Raw genomic sequence first — 12,114 nt, forward strand, 5'->3', positions numbered from 1 at the left:
TTCCAATTCACTCTGTCCCATGCAAACCTTTCACCCTCCTACATGTTCAGGCCCTGATCACTCAAAATCTTTTTTGTTCCATCCACCCATCTCCAAGTTGGTCTCCCCCTTCTCCTTCCATCCTCTTCAGACATATATATCTTCTGTTATCCTCTCTTTACTTATTCACATCGTATGTTCAAACCATTTCAGTACACCCTCTTAAGCTTTCTCAACCACACTTTTATTTACCAAACCTCTCCCTTACCCTAATCTACAGACCTATTTATTTAATCCCGACCTCTCTACCAGTTCAATGAGATGGTTTATGTAGATTCTTCTCTATCCACCACATACCCTGTACATATCTTAATATAATTCCACAGAAAGAGCCTTCTCATCCTTGAATTCCTTTACTCTATCACTTTACTTAACTAGAGTCTTCTTTTATATCACTCTCTATTTATCAAAATGAAAAAATTTAAATTTCAGTCAATTCCTCACAATATCAAATAACAGTATTGATTACAGGATTCCCAACAAACCTTTTTTCTGACTTGATGGGCTGAAGCTTTGATATATTCTTACTATCATTAAACGTTTGGCAATTTACCTGATTAGCAGCACTTTTCTGATATTCCAATACATTTCTTTAACCTGCGCTGAAAGAAGCAGTTAAAGATTTTGGGTCTTTTAACCTCTCCATTTTATGGTTGTCTGATCATGGTCTACGTTATAATTTTTGCACAATCCCCTTACATTTAATGGCACTCCTGCTATGGTTTCTTTACATATTACACCTTAACTAATACTGTTGTTGTTATCATCAATGATGATCATCATAACATCTAATGTAAATTTCATTCTAATACTATTCTTCTACACATTCAATACTAGCCATAACCTGGCTAAGTAAACTATTAATCAATAAATAACATAATTGTTACAAACTAATGCTACACTGTTTCACTCCCATTTTAAGCTTAAACTAGCCACTATACCCAACATCACTTCCACTACAAACAGTACTGTGTCTGTCAAAGTCTCTAAATTGCCTTTAGCAGCTTTATCCAAACACACATTAGGGTAAGGTTTTTATGATAGGAATATGACAGTATATCTCAGATATGAAAATATCTTGCAGACCATACATCTGATACCATTTACATAGAGTGAATCAAGTTCCTTCAGCCTCTCTGGTCACTCATATTCATCTCTAACCTAAGGCTGTGCTAAAGCGAAACATGGCCTTCCATGCTAATATTCTAATATACTAATAACAATCCCACAATTAAATCAGAACCTCTTTATAAAAGGCCTGGTTTACTCTCCTACATTTACACATCTGTGTAGTACACTACCTCCATAAAACTACCTGTAATAGACAGTCTTAAAACTTTTTAATCACACCTTGTAATTGCTCTTTGCTCTTCCACTTTGCACATCAAACCAATTCATGTGAGACTTAAGTCTACAGCCACATCTACACCTTCACACCCAAAATGATTCAAGCACATCCAATCACTTAGCATTCCTCAAGTATCTGCAGCATGTATCCACCTCTACACTTCATGTGCCATCAACTATGCTCATGTAGTACATCTTCCTAGAAAGCAAACCATCTTTCATACATTATACAGGATTATTATGATCTTAAAAGACTTTCATCCAATTGCCTTTTTAATGATATGACACCACACATCTGGACACCACACATCTGGACACCACACATCCTGACATATTCATTCTGTATTCTCCTAATCCAAATAAACACATTATCCCTCTCTAATGCTCTTACTTTCTTTAATCTATCTTGATCTATATATAAACCAAAGTTTTGCAACCACATCTCAGAGTTGGAACACTTATATTCCATTGCTCAAGCATCTTGTGAGAATGATGAATAGCCTTAGAAGCTCCTGTGCTTAGCTTATGTCTAAATTCTATAATCCTAATCCAATAAGCATCTTGTGTACTCTACACTTAAATTCTCCCACTGTATCAAGAGTGGGACAGGACTGGGAATCTGTCACGCAGCACTCTCCCCTAACATAAACACACATTCACGGTGACCTGGAATGACAAGGCTCAGTCTAAAAGTTACTCCTAACACCCAAGCAGAGGAAAATAAAATCCATGAACTGAAAATTAAGAATCATATACTACCCTAGGGTTTGAACTAGTGTAGCCCCAATCACTGACACTCCTTTGGTCTGTACCTCCATGTAATTCCTCTCACCTGGACCTAATCAAGCCTCAACTAGAAAACAAGAAACATCCTAATAAAGACAAGTGAGTGAAAGGAGAGAGAATAGCTAGGATAGTTATAGTGGAAACATGACAAAGAAAATGGTCATTGCCACACTGTTCCACAGCATTGCAAACTGAACAGCCTGAGGCAAGAGAGGGAAAAATTACTAGCAGTGTTCAGAAAGCCTACGAACAAAAAATTTGGTACTTAACCTGTAAATCTCTGGCTAATTTCCATCTCCTCTTAAAAGAGTGGTTCTAGTGCTTCTACCACACATAATGCTGTGGCCAATTCAGACATTCAGTGTGATGAAGGAAAGGATGAAATGATCGTGAAGGAGCCATGTGCATGATCCCTCTAGCCAGTATTTTCAACCTCTAACCCTTGATAATAGAAAAGGAGAGCCCTTAAAAGAATAACAGCCCATAAGGAAGGAGAACAGAGGCTGAAAACTGACCCAACACTGACGGTGAAAAATGATCAGATAAAAACTGAGATGGACGGAACTTTTTCCCTGGGAATGAATAAGTTGATAATGTCATGACTGAAGGAGTCAGTGACTGGTTCAAACAACCCTGTAAAAGAGCAAAGAGCAGACACCAGTGGTGGTATGGTTGTCAAAGGGGAGATATCATTCTGGATTCAACCTAAATAGATAAAGTGTTTCTAATCCCTACAAGCTAAGTATACTCTTGTTTGTACATGAGGCTCAAGACCATAGGAGAAAGAAAAATGCTCTTACTTGCACTTAAACATCATTCCTGACATAAACAATCAATTTCAAGCACAACTACAGTAACTTTCATTCTGTCCCTCCACCATTCAACAGTAGGCTGCAATCACCCAACTTGGTGTCACCTCTCATACAAATTCCATTCAGTAAGACTATGCAATCATGATAGACTGAAATATAAGAAGATTAGTGATGTGCAGTCTCAAAAAGTAATGCAGAATCTGTACTCACAATAAATATTTTCCAAGAACAGTACATGGAGAAAAAATAACCCATAAAGTTGAAGAATCGTCCTTGGAATGTACTGGCCCATTCAAGTCTTTCTCTTTGATTCTGGAGTTCAACAGACTCCAAAAAAAGTTGCCTGGATAATTCCTGTTGAAAAATAGTCTCTAATTAGAGAACTACTTTAGGTATGGTTGAAGCTTTTAACTACAATATGATGAAAATAAGCTAAAATAATCTAAATGGTCTAATGAAGACTGAAATATCAAAGAAAGTAATCAGAAAAAACAATCAGATTACCTCAAGAGCTGACACCTCTCGCTTCAGAGCAGCTAAACTCTCTCCTTGTGGGCTGCTGGCAGTGACACTCCGTAATAGACCCCATATCCTGGAGCGGGAGCCACTCTCATCCCCATCCTGCAAAGGAACCATGGTCATAACATTGACAGCCATACAAAATGCATTGGGAAGCAAAAATAGCATCACGTACTCCATTCATTAACAACACTTCCTGAAACAGGTGGGCACAGGATTTCTTGCTAATATGTCAATATCATTAGTGTATCTGACGGATGCTAGAAATGTACAGAGTCCTATTGTGTACAGCAGCTTTTGACACCTGCTATGTACAAATGGTTTACTTGTCAATCCATATGACTCCAAATGCACTGGCTTAGCAAATTCGAAATCTGATATTGAAGATATCTAGCAAACTAAATGGTTCTTGTGCTGGTATTCATTACTTCTCTAAATTTAAGCCCATCTTAAAGTAATGCATATTCTTATAAAACCACCCTTCCATTGTATCCTGAAGTGTGGTGGTCATTCATATTGTGGCACATGTGGTATGATTACTAAGGAAATTAAGAATTGTTTTTGGCAACATGAAAAGTGCAAGGTAAATGACTCTTTCAACTAGGCTTAACCTTTGATATTCCAGCATGATTGCTGAATATATTTCTGTAAATAACACTTTCATTTCTGCATCTACCATTTGTTATTTGTTTAAAGTCTTACTTTCCTATTCAGATTAAGAATTGTGCTCATAAAATTTCCTCCATTGGATATTTGGCTTTAATCCACATCCTTTAATCAATTCACAATAAGTGGTGCTCAGTCATGGCATCTCTTGACTAAGTCCAATTCTTGAAGATAAAATATCCTTTATACTTATCACTTGCCTATTACCTAAGAATCGCTTTCATGACTATACCAATGAAAACTGTATACTTATCATCACTTTCATAAATCTTTTAATGGCATTTATCTTCTAACTATATTAACCAAAACTTGTACATTGCATAACCTTGCTCTTTTTTTCATTTTCATCACTATTCTTTTTCTTCATCCACATCATGTGCTCTCTGACTTCTAGTTATATCACGAATATGTTTCTCTATGTTTACAGCCTTACTTTCTTGAATGGACTGATACATAAATTCAAATTCTCTTTTCTTAGAAACTAAGAAAAGGGGGTGCAGAGAGGGAGTGCGGTGGTGAGATGTGGTAGCTAGCGGCAAGTCAGCTTGCTGAGTGAAGAGGAGATGCAGAAGGTTGTAAGTATGTTTTATGATGTGCATAAACATAGGTGATAAAAGGCAAATGCAAGTAAAAGTAAAGTAATGGTGTTTGAAAGGAAAGAATGAGAGTCGAAATGTTGTTAACTAGATGTTAAAACCATACAGAGTGAGAGAAGAAAGTGTACTAAACTGTGCTTTTTTTTTTAGGGGGATGTCTGAGGTGTGATGATATGGAAGGCGAGATAAGGGTCAGAGCAGTAGAGGGCAAAAGAGTCATTGGGTCCCTTAATAAGATAATGAAGGGTACAGGTGTAAGTATGGAAGTGAAGAGAGGATTGAGGGACAGATCGTCCTCCTATCCCTGACCTATGCAGCCAAAACATGGACATGGAATGAGTCACAGAAGTCAAGAATCCAGGCTGTGGAAATGAGCTACTTGAGAAGAGCACTGAAATATGACTTGATGGAATGACAAGAAAGAAATGAGAGATGTGGTATGGCAGGGAATGCAAAGGGAATAACCTTTCAAGTGGTACAGAGTGTGAAATGAAATACTTTGAGGGGTTTGGGCATGTGGAAAGAATGCAAAACTGGGAGTTTACAAGGAAAGTGTACGACAGTACAATTAAAGCAGTTGGTGAAAGAGGAAAACCACCTATGACATGGGCAAATAGAGTAGAAGAATACTGAAGGGAAAGCAACACTGGAAGAATGCATGGAAAGGTGTATGCAAGGAAGGCTTGTAAGAAGTAAGATGTAATGGAGACTCTTTTGCTGCAAGCACCCCTTGATGGGAGTTTCCAGAGGGAACAGGTGTCAGAGATACAGATAGATAGATATTTCAGATGAAAAATGTTAGAAGACTGAATTGATGATCCATGGAAGTATTCTGTTTATCGAAATGGTGTGCATGGAGAAAATGGTCTAACTTGATGAATCAGCTTTACGTATATAGGGAAAAATGAACCCATTCACAACTAGTAGGGTGCATATGTCATAGTAATAATTTTCTGTTCACTGTTGCTCAGGCATATAGGTTTTTAATTACTGAACTGGCTGCCTCTGTTTCAATGTATAATATATAGTCGTTAATGCTTGTAACAGCATCCCAAGCACTGTTTCCACACACAACAGCCTAAACTTTTTCCACATAACACATGTGATGTCAAAATTGCCAGTATGAGATCTATGCCCTCATGTTATGTAATTATTTTTGAAACTGTCACTCTTAAAAGATATTACTGCCAAAAATCCTTGGTAATCATATTTCTTTGTGACAAAATCATTTTTAGAAATACCACACATCTCAATACATATGCCTGGATATACTCCTTAAGTACCTACAAACCCTGGTAGTGAAGCTACAGAACATAAACCAAAGGATTCCTAGCAAACATAAAGAATGTCCCACCAAGTTGTCCATCATTTTATACAGAAAATTACACTCTAGTTTATCATAATCAAATGTTAAGGAGATATTTTTTTACCGTATTTGATGATTTCCTGCTCACAGAATATCCTTGGATAATTACAACTGGTACAGTGAAAGAGTTAATCTCTTTTATAAGTACAGAAGACCATGTTTTACCTTAACACACTAAGCAAGGGATAAGAGTGTGTGGCAGTGATGTTAGGAGACTTTACATCTCTGACCAACACCATAAAAATGAGAATGTAGTACAATACTGATAATAATGCATGATCAATGCCAAAGTAGATACGGCTAATAGTCTCTTTTATTACCAGTCTAGAATTCTCTTTTATAAGTAACGAGCCCTCAAATCCCTAACAACATTGATGTGCTCTTAGAGATCAGAAGCCAAAATTAGCTTTGTTAACTTTTCTTGCTTCTGTTGATGTATCCAGCTGACATATCATACTATTAGGAGATTATACAGTTCTCTTCTGTCACCAGGAAGGCAAAAGAAAAAATTCTGCTCTCCTCAGGACCCTATAAAGCACACTATCAAGAACACAGCTATTGGGCTGCAAGTTGTGCTTCCATGGTAACCCTTTAAAAATATTTACAATTTACAAAAACTTAATTAATGTGAACACTTACATGTATTATTTGGTGAAGAAAGTGAAGAAAAATAATTCATTAGATATAAGAAAAAAAGTGCCTTAAAGAGCAATTTTTGCAAGATTGAGGGAGGGAAGCCTGCACTGGAAGTGGCTCAACTGACCTTGCACTGGTGAAAGAAATTACATAACGACTGTGCCCTTTACGTAATCATGGGATGATGGAGGACTCTGATAACATGATAATCAAAGCACTTGAAAATTTCTGAAGAAAATCACCTCAAATATCCATACCATAGGTGCCAGCCTCTCACTGTCCTCACACTTACTTGTAGTATGAAAAATGTAGTATTTCTTTCATACCTGACCTCCCTTTCCTAAATTATCAAGACACAGCAGTACCAGAAACAGACATCTGAGCCCCAGAGGAAAATCTTTATAATATTTCTAACATATTTATGCAATCCATCACCCATGTTGAACCTGAGTGTGAAATAAGAACAAAGAGTGAGGCAAAGTTCATAATAAAGAAACAAATCCTCCAATGTCCAACCCTCACTCACCAGCTAATGTCCCTCACACTGATTTTCAGTATCAAAAGTGTAATACTTATAAATTTATGTTAATATATGTATTTTTTTTTTCTTGCTTTGTCGCTGTCTCCTGCGTTTGCGAGGTATTGCAAGGAAACAGACGAAAGAAATGGCCCAACCCACCCCCATACACATGTATATACGTACGTCCACACACGCAAATATACATACCTACAAAGCTTTCCATGGTTTACCCCAGACGCTTCACATGCCCTGATTCAATCCACTGACAGCACGTCAACTTCGGTATACCACATCGATCCAATTCACTCTATTCCTTGCCCTCCTTTCACCCTCCTGCATGTTCAGGCCCCGATCACCCAAAATCTTTTTCACTCCATCTTTCCACCTCCAATTTGGTCTCCCACTTCTCCTCGTTCCCTCCACCACCGACACATATATCCTCTTGGTCAATCTTTCCTCACTCATTCTCTCCATGTGCCCAAACCATTTCAAAACACCCTCTTCTGCTCTCTCAACCACACTCTTTTTATTTCCACACATCTCTCTTACCCTTACGTTACTTACTCGATCAAACCACCTCACACCACACAATGTCCTCAAACATCTCATTTCCAGCACATCCACCCTCCTGCGCAAAACTCTATCCATAGCCCACGCCTCGCAACCATACAACATTGTTGGAACCACTATTCCTTCAAACACCCATTTTTGCTTTTCGAGATAACGTTCTCGACTTCCACACATTCTTCAAGGCTCCCAGAATTTTCGCCCCCTCCCCCACCCTATGATCCACTTCCTCTTCCATGGTTCCATCCGCTGCCAGATCCACTCCCAGATATCTAAAACACTTTACTTCCTCCAGTTTTTCTCCATTCAAACTTACCTCCCAATTGACTTGACCCTCAACCCTACTGTACCTAATAACCTTGCTCTTATTCACATTTACTCTTAACTTTCTTCTTTCACACACTTTACCAAACTCAGTCACCAGCTTCTGCAGTTTCCCACATGAATCAGCCACCAGCGCTGTATCATCAGCGAACAACAACTGACTCACTTCCCAAGCTCTCTCATCCCCAACAGACTTCATACTTGCCCCTCTTTCCAAAACTCTTGCATTCACCTCCCTAACAACCCCATCCATAAACAAATTAAACAACCATGGAGACATCACACACCCCTGCCGCAAACCTACATTCAATGAGAACCAATCACTTTCCTCTCTTCCTACACGTACACATGCCTCGCATCCTCGATAAAAACTTTTCACTGCTTCTAACAACTTGCCTCCCACACCATATATTCTTAATACCTTCCACAGAGCATCTCTATCAACTCTATCATATGCCTTCTCCAGATCCATAAATGCTACATACAAATCCATTTGCTTTTCTAAGTATTTCTCACACATTCTTCAAAGCAAACACCTGATCCACACATCCGCTACCACTTCTGAAACCACACTGCTCTTCCCCAATCTGATGCTCTGTACATGCCTTCACCCTCTCAATCAATACCCTCCCATATAATTTACCAGGAATACTCAACAAACTTATACCTCTGTAATTTGAGCACTCACTCTTATCCCCTTTGCCTTTGTACAATGGTACTATGCACACATTCCGCCAATCCTCAGGCACCTCACCATGAGTCATACATACATTAAATAACCTTACCAACCAGTCAATAATACAGTCACCCCCTTTTTTAATAAATTCCACTGCAACACCATCCAAACCTGCTGCCTTGCCGGCTTTCATCTTCCGCAAAGCTTTTACTACCTCTTCTCTGTTTACCAAATCATTTTCCCTAACCCTCTCACTTTGCACACCACCTCGACCAAAACACCCTATATCTGCCACTCTATCATCAAACACATTCAACAAACCTTCAAAATACTCACTCAATCTCCTTCTCACATCACCACTACTTGTTATCACCTCCCCATTTGCGCCCTTCACTGATGTTCCCATTTGCTCCCTTGTCTTACGCACTTTATTTACCACCTTCCAGAACATCTTTTTATTCTCCCTAAAATTTAATGATACTCTCTCACCCCAACTCTCATTTGCCCTCTTTTTCACCTCTTGCACCTTTCTCTTGACCTCCTGTCTCTTTCTTTTATACATCTCCCACTCAATTTCATTTTTTCCCTGCAAAAAATAATCCAAATGCCTCTCTCTTCTCTTTCACTAATAATCTTCTTCATCCAACCACTCACTACCCTTTCTAATCAACCCACCTCCCACTCTTCTCATGCCACAAGCATCTTTTGCGCAATCCATCACTGATTCCCTAAATACATCCCATTCCTCCCCCACTCCCCTTACTTCCATTGTCCTCACCTTTTTCCATTCTGTACTCAGTCTCTCCTGGTACTTCCTCACACAAGTCTCCTTCCCAAGCTCACTTACTCTCACCACCCTCTTCACCCCAACATTCACTCTTCTTTTCTGAAAACCCATACAAATCTTCACCTTAGCCTCCACAAGATAATGATCAGACATCCCTCCAGTTGCACCTCTCAGCACATTAACATCCAAAAGTCTCTCTTTCACGCGCCTGTCAATTAACACATAATCCAATAACGCTCTCTGGCCATCTCTCCTACTTACATACGTATACTTATGTATATCTCGCTTTTTAAACCAGGTATTCATATATAATATATATATATATATATATATATATATATATATATATATATATATATATATATATATCCCTCACACTGATTTCCAGTATCAAAAAAATAATATTTATATATTCATGTTAATATATGTATATTTTTTTTTTCATACTATTCGCCATTTCCCACATTAGCGAGGTAGCGTTAAGAACAGAGGACTGGGCCTTTGAGGGAATATCCCCACCTGGCCCCCTTCTCTGTTCCTTCTTTTGGAAAATTATGAAAAAAATGAAAGGGGAGGATTTCCAGCCCACCGCTCCCTTCCCTTTTAGTTGCCTTCTATGACATGCAGGGAATACGTGGGAAGTATTCTTTCTCTCCTATCCCCAGGGATATATTTATACATATATACATATTTTTTTTATATACTTATTATACTTTGTCGCTGTCTCCCGTGTTAGCGAGGGAACAGACGAAAGAATGGCCCAACCCACCCACATACACACGTATATATGTACACGTCCACACACAGCACATATACATACCTATACGTACATCTCAACATATACATACATATACACACACAAAACATATAAATATAAACACATGTACATAATTCATACTGTCTGCCCTTATTCATTCCCGTCGCCACCCTGCCACATATGAAATGACAACCCCCTCCCCCCGCATGTGCACGAGGTACAGCTAGGAAAAGACAACAAAGGCCACATTCGTTCACACTCAGTCTCTAGCTGTCATGCATAATGCACAGAAACCACAGCTCCCTTTCCACATCCAGGCCCCACAGAACTTTCCATGGTTTACCCCAGATGCTTCACAATGCCCTGGTTCAATCCATTGCCAGCACATCGACCCCTGTATACCACATTGTTCCAATTCACTCTATTCCTTGCACACCTTTCATACTCCTGCATGTTCAGGCCCCGATCACTCAAAATCTTTTTCACTCCACCTTTCCACCTCTAATTTGGTCTCCCACTTCTCATTCCCTCCACCTCTGACACATATATATCCTCTCAGTCAATCTTTCCTCACTCATTCTTGCCATGTGACCAAACCATTTCAATACACCCTCTTCTGCTCTCCCAACCACACTCTTTTTATTACCACACATCTCTCTTACCCTTACATTACTTACTCGATCAAACCACCTCACACCACATATTGTCCTCAAACACCTCATTCCCAGCACATCCACCTTCCTCCACACAACTCTATCTATAGCCCATGCCTCGCAACCATATAACATTGTTGGAACCACTATTCCTTCAAACATACCCATTTTTGCTTTCCAAGATAACATCCTCAGCTTCCACACATTTTTCAACGCTCCCAGAACTTTCGCTCCCTTCCCCACCCTATCATTCACTTCTGCTTCCGTGGTTCCATCCGCTGCCAAATCCACTCCCAGATATCTAAAACACTTCACTTCCTTCAGCTTTTCTCCATTCAAACTTACCTCCCACTGGACATGTCCCTCAACCCTACTGTACCTAATAACCTTGCTCTTGTTCACATTTACTCTCAGGTTTCTTCTTTCACACACTTTACCAAACTCAGTCACCAGCTTCTGCAGTTTCCCACCCGAATCAGCCTCCAGCGCTGTATCATCAGCGAACAACAACTGACTCACTTCCCAAGCTCTCTCATTCACAACAGACTACATACATATACATATATCCCTTGGGATAGGAGAGAAAGAATACTTACCACGTATTCCCTGTGTGTCGCAGAAGGCGAGTAAAAGGGGAGGGAGTGGGGGCTGTAAATATTCTCCTCCTGTTTTTGATTTTCCAAAAGAAGAAACAAAGAAGGGGGCCAAGTGAGGATACTACCTCTAAGGCTCAGTCTCCTGTTCTTACCACTACCTCGCTAATGCGGTAAATGGCGAATATGTATGAAAAAAAAAATCATTATGGAGAAAAATTGGAGGAAGTAAAGTGTTTTAGATATATGGGAGTGGACTTAGCAGCAGTTGGAGCCATGGAAGCAGGAAGTGAGTCAAAGGGTGGGGAAGAAGGCGAAGGTTCTGGGAGCATTGAAAACTATGTGGAAGGAGAGAACGTTATCTTGGACAGCAAAAGTGGGTATGTTTAAAGAAATAGTAGTGCCAACAATGTAATATGGTTGCAAGGCATGGGTTATAGACAGAGTTGTACAGTGGAGGGTGGATGTGT

The 12,114-nt window shown here is 39.3% G+C and overlaps 1 protein-coding gene across 2 annotated transcripts in view; it reads right to left on the reverse strand.

The window, feature by feature from the left end:
• The window catches only part of GPHR (golgi pH regulator), a 41,301-nt gene that overhangs the window by 10,406 nt on the left and 18,781 nt on the right, over positions 1-12,114 (reverse strand). For both annotated transcript variants that reach the window (XM_071689857.1, XM_071689858.1), the window contains 2 exons: positions 3,489-3,605; positions 3,195-3,338 (listed from right to left, as the gene is read on the reverse strand). In XM_071689857.1, the coding sequence (XP_071545958.1) occupies positions 3,195-3,338; positions 3,489-3,605 (261 nt within the window). The remainder of the gene's footprint in view (positions 1-3,194; positions 3,339-3,488; positions 3,606-12,114) is intronic.

The sequence above is a fragment of the Panulirus ornatus genome, chromosome 47 (genome assembly GCF_036320965.1).
Source record: "Panulirus ornatus isolate Po-2019 chromosome 47, ASM3632096v1, whole genome shotgun sequence".
Lineage (NCBI taxonomy): Eukaryota > Metazoa > Arthropoda > Malacostraca > Decapoda > Palinuridae > Panulirus > Panulirus ornatus.